Genomic DNA, 17,684 nt, shown 5'->3' on the forward strand with positions numbered 1-17,684 from the left:
TGACATGCGGGGCAGAGGGGAGAGGACAGAGTCACTGAAAGTCCTTGGAGAAGGAAGTGGGCTTGCCTAGGAGCAGCAGTGGACCACTGCCTGGGTCTTTGTTGGCTGTGGTACTGGAGTCTAGGGGTTCTGTCTCTGCGTCCCTTCCTCTGGACTAGTTTTGTCTGTGAAGGAAAGGACCAGTGTTTAGTGAGGAAGTTTCTGCTGAACCTGGGTGGATGCACCTGTAAGACGTCCTTGACAGCTTGCAGGACTTGGCTTTGCACTTCATTTTCTTAATGACCTCTTCTGCTTTAGGTCCAAACAACTGGTCCTTATCCAAAGGGGCATCTAACAGTTTGGATTTTACCTGGTCAGGCAAAAGTTGCTCCCTTAACCAGGCATATTTTCTGATCACTTAACCTGTAACTGCAGCCCTGGTAGAAGCATTTAATGCATCAGAACCACAATGCAAGGAGTGTTTGGCTACCTGAGAGCTGGAAAGTTAATTCTCTGATAGTACTATTGTCAGGAATGGAAGATAACTTCTGTTTTATTAGTTCGAGGACATTCTGCTGGAATTTCAGCATATGGAATTAACAATTCAAGGCTATTACAGCTACAGTGGCTGAGGTGTATACCTTTTTTTCCATTCTGTCTAAAGCTCTGCTTTCTTTGTCAGCTGGAATGGAATTTTTAGATAAGCTAGCCTTAGCTCCCTTAGGGCCTTGAGTAATGACTTCTGGGTCTGCAGTAGGGTTTTTAAAAAGATATTTGTGGGGGTCTTGTACCCTGTAATATGTCAGGTTTCCTCGGTGCTGGGGGGGGGGGGGAGTCTGGTGAAAGGGCAGATTCTAGAAAAACATCCTCCACTACATCCAGGATAGAAGAAATGGACAGAGGTTTATGTTGAAGCAGGCCAAGGAACTGTCTCTTTTTAGACTGAGGGTAATCTTGGGCATCCCACTGAAAGTGCTCTCTGAGGGAGTTTAAGGTTTCACAAAAAAAGATGGTCCTCGGGAGGAGGCAGACAGAACTGGGTCATCAGCATCAGAGTCCTCAAGTGCTGCAAAGGGCTGGACTTCCATGTACGGCTCCTAAAGAACAGATTCTTCTGATTCCTGGTCGTTGAGGACCTCAGGGGAGGTGTCCCTTTTTCTTTTGGCTGGGGTGGGGCTGGCTTCCACCTAATAAGAATCATTAAGTCTTCTACCATTGTGAGCAGTTGCTGCAACTGAGGGGTAAGGCTGGCTGGTAGTATGTCGGTGGCTGGGTCCTTGGGAAGGGTCGTTTTTGGTGGTGGTCTTGGGGCTTGGGCCTGGATGGGTCTGTAGTCTTATAACAAGGTTAGTTTAACTGGCGGCGCTGTCATTGGTCTAAAGCTGGCTTTGGTAGTCGGAAGTGCCTCAGCGGAAGCCGGTGCCTGCTTAATGGCTCCGGACCCGACTGCGTGAGAAAGAGTCGACATACCGGCAGGGGGATGTGGATCCGGTGACTTACTGGACTCTGAACGGGTGTCGATAGAGGCCTGTGATGGTTCCTTGGCAGGTGCCAGGGACTGCGAAGGTTCTCACTGAGTTCAACTGTGGCACTGAGTTGAAAAATACCAAACTTCTGACCTGAGTTGTCAAAGGGTTTAATGTTTTGAGGCCTATCTTTATCCTTGTCTTTCTTTTTTCTATGCAAGTCAGTAGCCGAATGACCGACCGATGCCATTTCCCATTGAGAAAAAGACTCGCTAAAATACCTAGCTACAATTTCAACTCTTTTTCTTATGGTTCTAGCATTAAACAGGGCACAGAACCGACAACTGGGGACATCGTGGTCTGGGCCTAAACAAGTGACGCAGAGAGAATGGAAGTCTCGGTGTGGGATCTGCTTTCCACAACTGAGACCATTATTGACTTTCTCGGACATCGGTTAAAACAAGAAAAGATTCCCCAATGGGTTACTTAACTTTATATGGTTTCCCTCACTCTGGCAACGGCCAACGGATGCACTCGCAAAACTGCTTCTGCTTCCGGCTCCAATGCCAGAAAGACTGATGTAATGACGTTGGCTGCCACCATTTATAGCCCTGACAACCTGACGTCAGCCACAGTCTCAGGATAGCCAACGCAGGAGGGAAATTCTTTACTCTGGTATTCAGGCTGGTCAAGGGCTACCCAGCAGGGAAAACCCACAAGTGATGGCTGCAACAGTGTAACACGAAGAACACTTAAGGAGACCAGTAACTGCTCCATGGTCCAACTGCAAAGAAAGCCTCAAAGACAGGCAGCAGAGTCTGCAAGACTCAGTAAATTCAGTTTAGGGTATGGGAAAAAAAAACTACTTCCCCAATTCACCAGTCCTGCCCCAAACTCAAATTCTATACAAGAAAAATAAAGTTTGATGAACATATTTAAAGACAAACTGTTTCCACAAGCATTCACAATGTAGAAATTCCTTGTGGCAGAAGGACAATCCACACAAACCAATATAAATAAAATGAGTTTCACAAAAACAACACTAGTTTTCCTCAGAAAAATAAAAAACTGGAAGATTTTCCACAGCAAGGGGACCTATCATCTGACCAGGCTTGAAGGATAACTAGCCTTTCAAAAGTCCCACAAAACCAGCCAAAGTGCATTTCAACTTCAAGAAAGCGGTGAAGATTTTAATGTTGTCGTCATAAAGAGCTCTACTCAAGCTCCTATCAGTTACAGGATGTGGAAGGTGTCCTTAAGCTTTGAAAAGCTGGCTGGTTGGCAGAGAACGGGGCCCAAACACCTTTAGTTACTGCAACAGTGATCAAATATTGAACATTTATATTTACAAAATAAAATATGCAAATACAAACAGCAGCAATACATTCTTTTTCAAGCATACACAGTGAACAATAAATGTGTATAACTGATTTAATTCTCACAGTTAAGAAATTTAATAAAACAAGGAGGTTTGGTTGAAGGGGATGAAGTACCAAACACAACATTTACAGTTTAAGTTACTGAGGCTATTACTTAATGCTCTGACAAAAGGGTTATTAGTCAGTTGAAAATAACTGAATGGATTAGTAGAGAGAGTAAGAATACAGATATGTTATAACAAAAATCTGGAGTAAATATGCAAGACATTACGCATTATTAGATTTTCCTTAAGGATACGTAGTAGTTTTGCATTAGGGAAGAATTTGAGGAACTTGGTTATCATTCTTCTTAAACCTGTAGAGCACTGACAGCTTCAGCTGTGTATTTAGTGGGACTTAAGAGGCTACACCTAGATTTTGTACAAATTTCAGATGGCGCAGAATTCTATACCTTAGTTACTGACACTGAAGAACTGAATAACCATAATTACTTGATTTTAATGTCACTATTTGGTTTGGATTTGATGACCTCAGTTGTCTTGCAGGTTTGTACCTTTCAATGAAATAGATAAAAGTCTGGTTTGTACAGAATGTCATAAGCTACTTTGAGTTGCGAAACTTTGCAGTTTTGCTGTAAGTTTGTTCTGATTTGTACAGCTGGGTCTTCTGTCTATTACAAAATTTTAAGTATGCATACAGTAGAATTAGGAGAAGCAAGACATGAATGATTGCCAAGAACTATTTCTGTGAAACATGGCATTGCATAGCTTACCTTTTTTTTTGACAATATGCCAAATGTGCTGGGTAAACTAAGACTGTCTATGATTACTCCTAGTTATTTGGTATTCAACACCAGTTCGTTGCTGATTTTCTTGACATATGTTGAAGTCAGTGACACTGTTCTGATCTGTTACTGGGTGGCACAGCAATATTTTTTTCTGGAATTCGGCAGTAGTTGTGATTCATTCAGGCTCGTTTCTACATTATTAGCAGCTTCATGAGCTACACTTGGGAGCTGCTTTACTCTTGCTGTGTGTATATTATTGTAGTGTCATCAGCATACTGTCTTAGTGTGCTTGCTACAGCTAACTGGTACACATCACTGATTTACTGAACAGTAGTAGTCCAAGAATGGACTATGGAACACTAACAATGCCAATGTAGATTACAATTTTGTTCTCAAACTTTGGTCAACAGCAGGATGTGCAGAATATGCTGGTCTTCACAAGCAACACGTGCTTCTGTGCTTCCACATATATGCCCGCAATATTTGCCAGTGTTATGTGATGTGCTGCGGGCTTGCTCTATAAATGAGAGTTAAATGGCATTCCCTTACCTGTGAAGGGCAACCCAGCATCACATGCTCATGCCCACCAGCCCCAGACCAACTACCTGAATTTGAGTGAGTGATGCAGTTACGGCTTCATGTCTTTGCTTAAGAAGGTTAGTCTAATGGTACAGTTTTTGGAATCATTTTATACTAATTAAAAAAGAAGTTATGTACTCGCCATAACATTCCATCTGAGTAGGTAAACTTCATTTGTCAGCAACCTGTGGGTTACGGATCCGAGCTGGTAGCATACCAAGCAAAACGATCCGAGCTCCAAGCTCCGCCCCCTTACCCATACTACACTGCAACCTCCTTCCAATCCTCAGATCGTGTTTGCCACCTGCACATAATAACAAAACACCTAACAACCTGAGACATCTGACTCAAGGACAAAGTAAAGCTCATAAGTCCAAACCTTGAGCTCAGCTAAATAACCATGAGGTCAGGGGGAAGGAGGGAGGGACGGTTGCTGACAAATGAAGTTTACCTACTCAGATGGAACGTTATGGTGAGTACATAACTTCTTTATCTGAAGAAGTTAACTTCATTTGATCAGCAAACTGTGGGACAGAGTCCCCAGCTACCCGAATCTTGGGAGGCCCTTAAGGAAGGATATTCCGGAGCACTGCACAGCCAAAGGCAGCCCTTCCCCTAGACACCAAATCCAGTTTATAATGAGAGCTAAAGGTGTGAGAGGACTCCCAGGTAGCTGCCGAATAAATGGCATCCAGGGAAACTCTAGACCAGAATGCAGCAGATGTTGCCATAGAACGCGTAGAATGAGCATGAACTTCTGGTAAGCCAGAATCTCTGTATGCTTGTAAGATACAACTCGAAATCCACCTAGCAAGAGTCAACTTTGAAACTGGTTTCCCTAGAAAAGGCTTAGCAAAAGAGACAAAAAGCTGATCAGATTTACAAAAGACAGCTGTCCTGTGCAGATAAAAATGTAACTGTCTGTGAACATCCAACAAATGAAGTTTATATTCTCCTTTATTCTGGAAATTTGGGAAAAAGACAGGCAAATTAATGGACTGATTAATGTTCGTCTCGGAAGCAACTTTTGGGAGAAAGGAGGGGTTAGTCCTGAGAGATACCCTATCCTTATGAAACACAAGGTATGGAGGTTTAATTCAGAGAGCCTGAAGCTCCGACACTCTCCTGGCTGAAGTAATCACTACAAAAAAAGTAGTCGTCCATGACAAGAACTTCAGATCAACAGAAGCTGTGGGTTCAAATGGAGGCACAACTAATGCCTGAAGAACTAAGGTTAGATCCTACGGCGGAGATGAATTTCTAACAGGGGGTCTCAAAAGAAAAGTGCCTTTTAGAAAGGTCTTACAAACTCTGGCAGCAGCGAGGAAACCAAAGTTGTCCCCAATATGAAAATGGGAAATGGCAGCCAGCTGAACTTTCACAGTAGATGAGCTGGCCCCTTGCTGAAAAATATGAGACAAGAATTCCAGTACCGCTGAAACAGGAGTGGTGAAAGGATCCAAGTTCTTTTGTGAAGCCCAAATTGAAACACATTTCCATTTGCTACTGTAAATCTTCCTGGTAGAGGGTTTATGTGCCGCCACCACCAGGACAGACTTGACTCGGGAAGAGATACTGGGAGTCCTGGCAACTAGGGGAACTGGATTCAGCCAAGCTGAGAGCTTGAGACCGTCCAGGTTCGGAGGAGCCATTCCTGAGAGATGACAAATCAGATCCAGAATGGGATCCAAGATCCAGAGTGGAGTTACGAGATGAGACCGCAGGCAGGAGAACCAGACTTGACGAGGCCAGAATGGGGCTATGAGGATAATCTTGCTCCCCAACCAGCAAGCTTTCTGCAGAAATTTTGTCATAAGCGGAAGTGGAGGATAAACATAAAGAAGACTGGGCGGTCAAGCATGGACTACAGCATCTCTGGTGGCTTCTCCCAAAGGAGGAATTAGAGCGAAAAACTCACTGCACTTCGCATTGGAAGGCGATGCGAAGAGATCGCAGCAAGGCTGACCCCACTTGAGGAAGATCTGTTCCGCTACAAAAGGATTCAGAGACCACTCGTAAGGAGAGAGGATAGTTCCGCTCAATTTGTCCGCCAGTATGTTGAACCGACCCGGAATGTGCGTTGCTAACAGGAAGCGGTTGGTGGAGATCGCCCATTCCCAAACTCTCATGGCTTCTCAGCAAAGGGGGGTAAGACCTGGTGCCCCCCTGTTTGTTGATATACCAGACCACTGACGTATTGTCAGACTGGATCGCAATAGTCCCCGGAGGAAGAAAGGCATGGAGGGCCTGCAACGCCAAGAGGAGCGCCCTCATCTCCAGGACATTTATATGCAGTACAGTCTCGGTCTGAGTCCACGTGCCTTGGACCGTCCTGCACGCACAATGCCCCCACACCCAAGCGGGAGGCATCCGTGGTCACTGTGGCCTGGGGTGGTGACATAACAAAAGGTTGTCCTTCTGGAAGGGCTCGGGATTGAAGTCACCACATGAGGGAGTTCCTGCAAACCCTGCTGAGGGGAATCAAGAAGTCTAGAGGGTCGTGTAGAATAGACCACTGGACCTGCAACGTCCACTGTAGAACCCTCATGTGCAGCCGAGCATAAGGAATCCGATTGATCGCTGCCACCATGGACCCCAAAGCTCTCAGGACTAATTCTACTGGGGGAGCAGGGGATTGAAAGACGGCTAGCACATGCAGAGTCATGCTGTGAAGTCTGTCTGACGTTAGGAAGGCCCTGGCCTGGAGGGTATCTATCCTGGCACCTATGAAGTCTAACATTTGGACAGGCTGGAGGAAGGACTTCTTGACATTTATGGTTATCTCCAACCGGGGTGACATCAGGAGGAAGAAATCCTGGCTAGAGAAAGTAGATGCCTGGTGGGGGCGGTGAGGAGCCAGTCGTCTAGGTACGGGAAGACCTGTATGCCCAGGAGCCTCAGGTGGGCCGTTATAACTGCCATGACCTTGGTGAACATCCTGGAAGCTGTGGTGAGACCTTAGGGTAGGACCCTGAACTGGTAACGACTGGCTCCTAGCCGAAAGCGGAGAAACCTCCTGGACCGTCTTTCCATGAGAATATGGTAGTACGCATCCTTGAGGTCTATGGAGCACATCCAGTCCTCCTCCTGCAAGAGAGGCAGGATGGACTGAATCGTGACCATCTGGAATTTTTCTTTGGCAACGAAAAGGTTCACTGTTGACAGGTCGAGAATCGGCCTCAAGTCCCCAGTCATTTTTGGCACCAGAAAGAACCTGGAGTAGATGCCTGATCTGGACTGGTCTTGGGGTACATGCTGGATGGCTCTTTTTTCTAACATCTTTATTATTTCCAAAGCCACGGCCTCCCTTTAAGTGGGTGGGAGATCTGGGAGGCATCTTGAGTAAGGGGGCTTGTTGATGAAGGGGATTGAATAGCCTCTGAATATTATCTGAAGCACCCAGCGATTTGTTGTGATGGATTCCCATTGAGCCAGGTGCCTCGAAAAGTGCCCCCCGACTGCCTCCAGAGAGGAGCAGTCAGGCAACCCCTCAGGGCTGTTGCGCGGGTCGGTTGGAAAAGGGTTCCCGTGACCCGAAGATCTTTGGTCCCCTTTGCCTCTGGGCCGGCGTCCACCTTGTCCCCCTCTGCCTCTGGGGGAGAAGGAGTCCTGAGCATTCTGGGCCTGCTGAGCTTTCCAGAACCACATCTTCTTCTGCCCTCGCTGGTTCCTAGAAAAGGACCTCTGAGGGGTAGAGAAGCATATTCCGATGGCTGACAGCGTTTTCCCGTCTTTCTCGCTCTGGACCAGTGTCTCGCAGATGGTCTTCCCGAAGAGGGTCGACCTGTCAAAGGGTGCATTCGCGAAGGACGCCTTGAAGGGTTCCAAGAAATTGCAAAGTCGAAGCCAGACATGACGCCTTGAGGCGATACTGGACCCGCTAGCCCTAGCGGCTCCTTCCGTGGCATGGGAAAGTAGCCGCATAGAAGTTTTGGACACTGACTTGGGAGTGGCCATACGAGCAGAGAAAGTCCATTTATCCTCGGCCGACATGGATTCTGGGGGAGACTCTGCATATTCCTTGACCAGGTCCCACTGCAGTCTGACTACATGGGCCAAATAATTCAGCGCCCTTATAGAAAAGGTAGCTGAAGTAAAAGTCCGCTTTCCAATATCGTCCATTGCCCGAGACTCCTTGTCAGGGGGGATGGACCGAAGAACTTTCCTGAGATAGTTCCTTTTTGGTGGCTGCCGCCACCACCATGGCATCAACCGGGGAACCCTTGCTCCACGAAGCCCTGTCTGCAAGGGGACTGAGAACCTTATTGGGCCTTCTAGGTATCGGCTCTACAGTGTCCGGCTCCTTTTACGCCCTGGTGGTAATCATGTCGACCAGGGGGTCGGCCGGGGGGTGGGGGGACACCCAAGAGGTAGATGGGCCTGTGTTGAACGCCTCCAGGAATATCGACTCATCCAAGGAGGGTTTTTGGGCGGACAGCCCCCCCCCCTTTTGGCGGAGTATTTCCATAATATCTCCAAAGGAGACATTGTCGGGGGGTGATTTGGAGGAAACCTCCCCTTCCTCCAAAACGGTATTCTCTGTGAGGGACTTGGGGGAGTCCAAGTGCCTCCTTTGGCACAGGCGTTTGTGAGGGACCTCCTCGGGAGGACTGTCCGAGGGGGGCTCACCCACAGATTCATGTTCCTCCAAGGAAACTGGCCTGGGCGTCCTGAGAGGACTGTGTGCTCCGACTGCAAAGGAGCTGAAGACACACTCACCCCCTCAGATTCAACGCTCAGAGAGCTCAGATCTGATCAGCTCAAGGGCATGGCCGGCATCGAGGTAGCAATAACTATCAGCGCCAACCCCAAACCAATCCTGTGGGGGGATCGGAGAAGGAGCTATTGGGGCGAACAGTGGAGGTGAACCCTCTGGGGGGGGGGGGGGCAGCAGCACTCCAATCTGCAGCTGAGTTTGCAAAAATCGACGCATCATCTGGTCCATATCTGCCTTCAAGTAGACCTGCAGGAAGTCGCTGACATGATGATGACCTCGCGGCTGGTTGGGTCTCCTCCTCTGGCTCCGGAGATAAACGTGGAGAATAGAGCCATGGGGAGGAAGGCTTGGACACTCTTAGAGGAGAAGAGTCCACCATCACGGGAGGGGCCGAGGGGTCCAATTCGGCCTGCCGCTTCTTTCTCTCTATCTTTTTCTCTCTCTCTCCCCCTTCTCTCTTTTTTATCTTTCTTGGCCTCTCGTTCTCCCTGAGACAAGGTGGGAGGGAGAGTCCCAGACAAGGGAAGAGGGCCAGCCGGCTGGACAGCCGCGGCTGTCGCCACCGAGAGGGAAGGAGAAGAAGCTGATTCCGTGGGTAGAAGACCCACCAGAATCAGCTTGTTCTTCCTATCCCTTAAGGCTCGAGGGTTAAAGGCCGCACAAATCTGGCAGCCCGAGGAAATGTGCGTAACCCCCAAGCAAATCACACACTGAGTGTGACCATCTGCTGGCAACAGCTTATGGCCACACTCAGAGCATTTACAAAAGGTCACTTTGTGGCTTTCAGCCATACCCAAAGCGTGCACACAGCCACACACGCGCACCTGAAAGAGGGAAAAATAGGGGCCTACAAAGGGATGAGAAACTACCAAAGGTAAAGGGGGATATAAAGGCTAGGTAGAAGGAAAACCCGTAGAAAGGTATTAAAATACACTCACACGCCAAGTAAAGAAGGCCAAAAGGGAAGTTTGAAGAAAAAAAGTCGCTAAACTTGCCTGGAGCTCTAAGAATCCCATGCTTGGCAAAGCCGCGGCAAACGAGATCTGGGATTGGAAAGAGGTTGCAGTGTAGTAAGGGGGAGGAGCTTGGAGCTCAGATCTTTTTGCTTGGTATGCTGCTGGCTCGGATCAGTGTCGGATCCATAAAACCACAGGTTGCTGATCAAATGAAGTTAACTACTTCAGATCTACCTTTTTGTTAAGTCCACTGAGCACGAGTGCCCCTTTTAGGGGGTGACCTGAAAGCAGTACCTACTCAATCAAATAATATGCAAGTGGAAGCTGAGAGAATCAAACCCAGAAATGAATAAACAGCTCATAGCCTTAACTCTCCAAGATAAATGGTCAGATCTTTGATATAAAGGAGGACTACAGTAACATTAAAACAGTTCTGAAATCCACAGTTAGAAAAATTCACATACAACAATGGATAATGTTCATCATCAATATCAAAACAGTTTTGAAAATGGACAGGTAAAAATAAACAATGTTAACAGAAAATTAAAAAAAAAACTACTTACATCAATGAATGATGCATTAACATAATCTGTATTTTCTTCACCTCTTTTAACTGGAATGATTACTCTGTTAAATTCATCTGAAGGGGAAAAATAAAAATAATGAATTAACTTACATCCATTAATTCCTTAATCTCTGCCTTTAAGTAAAACTTATATCCATTAGCTACTGCATAAAATACTTTACCACCTCACATCTTTTCTTATTTCTCTGCCAGATTCGGAAGTATATAGAGACTGTAACTTCCTAGTTTTAGAACTTTACAGTGAGACTCCTAAGATAAATGTCAACATCTCAATCACGGACTACTGTATGCAGTCACTAAGCATCTATCTATGAAGCACAGCCAGGAATCTTCACAGTCCAATGAAGAATTCAGCCAAATGCATTTGTACAGTAATGATCTGATGTTATACAACTCATTCCATTAACCTGTGGGAAATTGTTCCGACCCTCGGAACCAACCGGCCGCCTTCTCACAGCTCAAGAATCCAAACTTGAGCTCTTCCTACCTAACCACAATGCCCCGCTCCCCCATGCTACCCCAGATCTCATTTGTCACATGTGGTATACAGCAGCGAGTTGTGCTTGAGCTTCTCCGTAGCAGTTTTTTGGTGTTTTTTTCCCTCCACTTTTTGTCTTTCTCCTACCCTTCTGTCTTGTCTAGCTGCTTCACTCTTGGGTTTTCTCTCAGTTAAGCTTTTCGAGATTAAACAAAAAAAGTTTCTTGTTCCTCTTCTTCTCTTTGGTGCCCTTTTTCTCTTTCTTCCTTCGGCTTCTTTTCTGTCCCTATGGCTGACCAGAGCCTTTGGGGTTCAAAAAATGCACTTCCTATAGGCAAGAAGATTCTTTTATCTGACACTCACAGGGAGTGCATCTATTGTTTGGGGCCTCTCTACTTGGAAATCCCTTGTGATATATGCAGGGCTTTTCACCCCAAGCTCTGGCTGATAGAAGTAAGCTCATTTTAAAGGGCTTGCTTCCTCTTTTCGCCACCTTGGAGGCTCCTTCCTCATCAGGGGCGTGACCCTCAGTTAATTAGCCCTAAGATGTCCAGGAGTCCAGGGGACTACTGCCCATGCGGTCCTCCTTGGAACCTCCATGGAAGAAAGCAAAGTCTTCAGAACCGACCCGCTTGGCTCAGAGCTCTCTTACATCCTCCTCTCCTCCTTCCCATTCCTCCTATGGGGCGGAGTGGTTTTCCTCCAGCTATGTCGGAACCAGGCTCTTCTATGCCAGTGCCTCCTGGCAGATCTCCAATCCACTCCCTGTGGAGATCTCCTCAACCTCCCTCATTGGCTTTGGCTAGGCCATCTTGAAGCCTGTCCTACAAGGGATGTGGGTAAGCTCATGAGGCAGTTCCTCGAGACACAGATCCAAATGGGGCTTGTGTCCACCCCATCCTCAGCCGAATCTGTGAGGCTCTCCCTGCTCCAGCCTGTATCTCCTTCTCTGATTCTGCCTTTAGTTTCAGAGCTGTCAGTTCCATTGGGTCCTGCTGCCAGGGTGTTGGAGCTGACAGAAATTTCTTCTTCGCCTCCGGCATTCTCCCCAGCTTGCTCAGATCCGGCTGCTTCGATTCAGAGTGAGTCTTGGAGCTGTAGCACCGAGGTCGGTTCTAGGAGGTTGACTTTGACTCTGAAGGTCTCAAAGTCATCTCCTTCCCCTCAGGTCCTTAGCTTTTGACATCTTGGCTCCAACTCCACCTCAGAGAAGGAGGGCTGTTTGCTCCAGGAGGTGTCTGCTCCAGTGAGACAGTTCCAGGCCAGAGTCCTTCTGCGTTCGAGGTGGTGGAGAGGGTTCTCTCTGTTCCTAAGAGACCTTTGGCACCTACAGCAACAAAACCTCCCCCGTCCCACTCTGGAACTGTGCCCGAGACCTCTGAGCTACCAAAAACCACAAAAAAAGAGCCGGTCCGGAAAATAAAATAGTAATCCACAATCCGGACAAACGAAACGTACACCACAAGTCGCTGGAAAAAACTTAATAACTTTATTTTAACGCCACAACTGAAATAATCCATGCATTTTCGTCCAAGTAACCCTCAGACTTCATCAGAACAAACACTGAGATACCAATTAGATCTAAAATATATACACTCATCAATGATTCAATTAAAAAACTAATTAAACATTTAAAACCACAGAATAAAAACTTGAGTAGAAACACAACTGTGGAAACTAGGACGCATACTGAAGTCCAAGAACATGATGAAAAAATACTGATGAAAGGCAATGTGAAGATGAACAAGTAAACCTAAACTAGTTTTAATAAATAAATATCAGACGATATTTGATAAATACAACTCCTAAAAAAGAAATATAAACAAATATGACCTGGTAAAATTTGTATAAAAACAGGCAAAAACATAAATACATTTTATGTGCGACACAAATCTAAATTTGATGTAAATAGTGATAACTACATGACCATCAATTATTGAGTGTTTATAATTTGGCCGCCCTCAGTTTAAGTAGGGGCACCAAAGAAATGTGGTCACTGAGACCAGTTGGACTTCAGAAATACCTGCCAAAATGTTTCTCTATATTCCAATTTGTGTTCCCAGGGCCCCCCTCTTAATTCCCTGGAGACAGTTTCAAGAACAAAAAAAGAAAAGTTGGCATTAGAACATGATAGAGAATGTTTGTAAAGCGCATTGTTGACGTTGCCTTTGTTGACATTGTTAATGTGTTCATATGTTTTATATTTCAACTGTCTTTCAGTTTTGCCAATGTAGAAATTGTCACAACCACCACAGGTAACCAAGTAGACAAGGCCCTGGGAGTTACAGTTAGTGTAAGTTTTGACAGTTAATGTTTTCTGTCTAGATGGTATAACAATCTGTTCCTTGTTGGATATATACAAACATTGGTTACAGACCCCACATTTAAAAGTGCCTCTCTTTCGGTTGGAAAAAACTGTCATGTCTAACTACTTCCAAAATGTTTTTAATATTATGTACCTCTGGGCTACCACTTGGACAGCCGGTCCAAGAAAGCCTCCACACTGTTCCCTCAGTGGATCCCCAAGCTTTTTCTGATACCTACCCAGAACACCCTCCTGAGGAGGTCCCTTGGGAGAGACCATGTAAAAGGAGACACACAGATTTCCCTATGGAATCCCTTACCATGGATATTGACTTCGAGGAAGGTGAAGGGACTCCCAAATCTCAACCCAAAGAGATCTCCTTCAGAGACATCCTTGAAATCCTTCGCCAAAAGAGTGGATGGTCCTCCCAAACTCCTTCCCCAGAGGAGTTGGTTTTGTTGGAAGCTTTTGGGGCCGGCCCATCTACTACCTGGTTGCCCCCCCCAGTCAACCCGCTGATCCAGCTGGCGTCGTCAAGGGCTTGGAAGGAACCAGATACAGCAGAACCCATCCCCAAGTGTGCCGATAAAATTTTGAGTGCCCCAGATGAACAGCTTTGGACCAAAGGAATCCCAACAGATACCTTGGTTGTGGCGGCAGCCACCAAAGGAGGAGCTCACTCAAGAGAGCTCTTCTGTTCACCCCCCCGAACAGAGAATCCTGCTCTGGACAGATTTGGTAAGAGGTTCTATGCCTCATCTACCTTTTCTCTTCAGGCATTGAACTACCTCTCACACTTTACCCAGCTACAAAGGGACTTAGTTAAAGAACCTTCTAGCTTGGTCCCAGGGTCCGTATCTTCCAAGGAGCGGGAATCTTTTTCCTCTAGGTTGGCCACCCTACATTCCCTAGCTAATGCGTCCATGAGGATTATCCCTCACCCTGCGGAGGGTACCTCGAGGGCGGCCAGTTCAGGCATTGTCATTAGGTGTCATGCCTGTATGAGGCTGTGTGATTTTGCGGAGCCTTTCAAACAGTCCGTTATTAATGCCCCCTTAGATGGCTCCACCTTGTTTGGGCCTACAGTACGTGACACCTTGACTCAGTGTGAGAAAGATGGTAAGACCTTGTCTGCTGTCAGGATCCATTTTTGTACTCCACAATCGATCTTTTCTAGGAACCAGCATGGTGGTAAGAAAAGGTGGTTTCAGAAGTTGCAGGTCCCTTTCCAGGACACTCAGGGAGACTTTTTTGCTGTGGCAGAGGGGTTATAGTCAGAACGGTAGACTCTGCCCACGTGGCTGAGAGGGTACACAAAACCAAGGAATGCGGGAACCACCCCCAGACAAGCCTTTCCAGCAGTCCTGAAGGGTTGCCCAACTGCTCTCCTCTGGAAGCAGTTGGGGGATGATTTTCCTTGCACCCAAAAGTCTGGAGGCCATCAGATGATGACAAATGGGTCCCTTTTCTGACATTACTGAACAAAAAATTTCATCTCCCTGATGTTTCACCCAGTCAGAGAGAGGACACTGCCCAGGAAATAAGAAAGTTACTACAAAGAGAGTCATCCAGGAGGTCCTCCCCGAACAAGTTGGATTGGGTGTTTACTCCAGATTCTTTTTAGTACCCAAAAAGACAGGGGATCTGCAGCCAATACTGGATCTCACATACCTGAATAAGTCAATGAAACACACCACGTTCAAGATGGTCATGATTCAATCCATTTTACCCCTCCTGAAGATGGGCAATTGGATGAGAGCTATAGACCTCAAGAATGCATAATACCATATCAAGATGGACAGATGATCCAGGATTTTACTACGTTTCAGGATGCAAACCAGTCACTACCAGTTTTGGCCGCTTACATTTGGTCTCACCACTGCCCCCAGAGCATTCATCAAATGTCTAGTGGTAGTTGCAGCTCATCTCCAACTCCGGGAATATCAGATGTTTCCATACCTAGATGACTGGCCCCTGACTGCCACAACCAGGCATCTTCTCCTTCAGGCCCAGTATTACTTCTTCAACCTAGCTTCCAACCTGGGCATAACTATAAATTGTCAAAAGTCTCATCTGGATCTGGATCTGGTTCAGACCATAGACTTTATAAGGGCACATTTAGACAAGGGTGGCTCAAGTTTACCTCATACCAGACAGAGTACTAAATCTGAGGTCACATGTAAACCAGTTCTTAGCTGCTCAGAAACCCCCAGCCTCTCTGATTCTGCAGGCTTTGGGCTCCATGGCAGCAATCATAACCCCTCTCCCAATGGTACATTTTCATATGTGTATTCTGCAGTGGACCCTAACAGTACAATGATCTCTTCTCAGAAATTCATTGAATCTTCCCATAAAACTCTTTCATGTGGAGGGATTCTCTCCTCTGGTAGATTCAGTCACTGGAGGTGACAATAGGACAACCATTTGCTCTCCCCTCCCCAACTGCCACGTTGACCACGGACACCTCTTAGTTTGGGTGGGTGAGGGCATTATCTGGGCAAGACGGTCCAAAGCATGTGGACACCCCAAGAGACCAAGCTGCATATCAATGTCCTTGAGATGAGAATGGTTCTTTTGTCATTGCAAGAAATGGACAGCTTTTTTTCCTCAGGGGACTACTGCAATCCAAACAGACAACATGGTTTGGTACCTCAACAAATAGGGAAGGACCAGGTCTTACTCCCTTTGTCGAGAAGTGATGAGGGTTTGGCAGTGAGCAATTTCTTCCAACCTCTTTCTGGTGGCAAAGTACACTCTGGGGCAGTCCAACATTCTAGCAGACAGACTCAGCAGAGTTTTGCTGATGCCTCATGATTGGTTCCTGAATCAATAAATGGCAGAGGCAATCTTCCAGATTCTTGCTGCGACCTCTCTGCGTCCCCCTCAATAACAAATGCAGCAGGTATTTTGCCCTGATCTCTCATCAGGGACAGATCCCCCAGGGACGTTTTGGTTCATGCTTGGCCCTCTGGTCTACCATACACCTTTCCCCCTCTCCCCTTGATTCCCAAGTTTCTTCAGAAAGCTTTCAAGTTGTGAAGCAGTGACCCTCATTGCTCCCTTTCAGCCTCAACAAACATGGTTCACCTTCCGATGAGGTTAGATCAGAGTCCGAGTCTATTGTCTCAACCATCGGGGCATCTACATCCCAACATTCAGGCCCTGAAATTAACCACATGGTTTCTCCACTTACAGTGATGGCTAGATCTCCCAGGCTGTCCTCTCCAGCCCGAAATATTTTGATTTCATCACACAGAGCCTCCACTTGCAAGATTTACAAAAGAAGTGGAAAAGATTTTTCCTTTGGGAGGAGCAGAATCAGACAGATCCTTTTACAGCACTAGTTTCAGTTGTCCTACACTTTCTAGGTTTTCTTCTCAAGGAATGAGTTAGTTACTCTACAGTCAAGGTATAGCTTTACTGCCATTTCTACCTTCCATTTTGGTATTGATTCAGTGTCTTTGGCCTCCTCTAAGTTAAGTATGACTTTTCTTAGGGGCACCTTTTTGCTACGATCTCCAGTCAAGAACCCCATGCCCCCTTGGGATTTTACTATGATTTTGCAACTTTTGGTAACCTTTGGCTACTGTTGATCTAAAATTCCTTTCCTGGAAAACTCTTTTCCTAGTAGCTATTACCTCGGCCAGGAGAGTGTCTGAGCTTCAGGCTCTTCTGCTAATTTTCCATACTTGGTTTTTCATACAGACAGAGTTACCTTACGTACAAATCCTTCTTTTTCACCCAAGGTGGCTAAAGAGACAAACATTAACCAGTCAATTGATCTTCCAGTTTTCTTCCCTCAGTATCAGAAGAAAGGAGAATAGAGTGGGGCGTGGCCAAGGATGAACACAGGATAGCAGCAGATTTCTTCAGCTCCACCAATTTCATTACATTGACAGGAATTAATTACTTAAAAAATTAATTCTTGAAGTAATTTTCTTTCTAAATATAGAAAGGAAATCTTAATAATATTCCTGTCAGAAATTACTTTGGAAATTTTCCTGTCAGTTTATCAGTCTGAAATGAGTTCCAGTAAGACAAATTCTCAAGACTCCAGCATCAAGAAAGAACTTCAGTCTCTGATAATTATAGTCCAGCAACTTACTGCTAAGATGGATAAAATGGATACTAAAATAGACACTTTCATAGAAAAAACTACAAAACAAATAGACTTGTTACATATGGACCTGCAACAACAGAAGATCCAGATGACAGGCATAGAAGAAGCTGTGAATGACATGGAAAATAAAATACAAGAACAGGAAATCAACATTGAGTTTCTGCTGAAACAAAATACACATTTACAAACAAAGCTGGATGACCTGGAAAATAGATCTAGGCGCAATAACATTAGGATTTTTGGACTGCCAGAAAATATTGAAGGTAACAATATTACTTCTTTTTTAACAACATGGCTCCCTAAAACTTTAGATTTACCAGAAGCATTCTCTT

The 17,684-nt window shown here is 45.9% G+C and overlaps 1 protein-coding gene across 1 annotated transcript in view; it reads right to left on the reverse strand.

Annotated features, from left to right (window-relative positions):
• The window catches only part of PTPRA (protein tyrosine phosphatase receptor type A), a gene marked incomplete in the record, with an annotated part of 4,245,980 nt that overhangs the window by 431,690 nt on the left and 3,796,606 nt on the right, over positions 1–17,684 (reverse strand). Inside the window, 1 exon segment of the mRNA XM_044064105.1 lies at positions 10,427–10,503. Within this exon segment, the coding sequence (XP_043920040.1) occupies positions 10,427–10,503 (77 nt within the window).

The sequence above is a fragment of the Protopterus annectens genome, chromosome 2.part2, assembly GCF_019279795.1.
Source record: "Protopterus annectens isolate FY-2018-M chromosome 2.part2, PAN1.0, whole genome shotgun sequence".
NCBI lineage: Eukaryota > Metazoa > Chordata > Ceratodontiformes > Protopteridae > Protopterus > Protopterus annectens.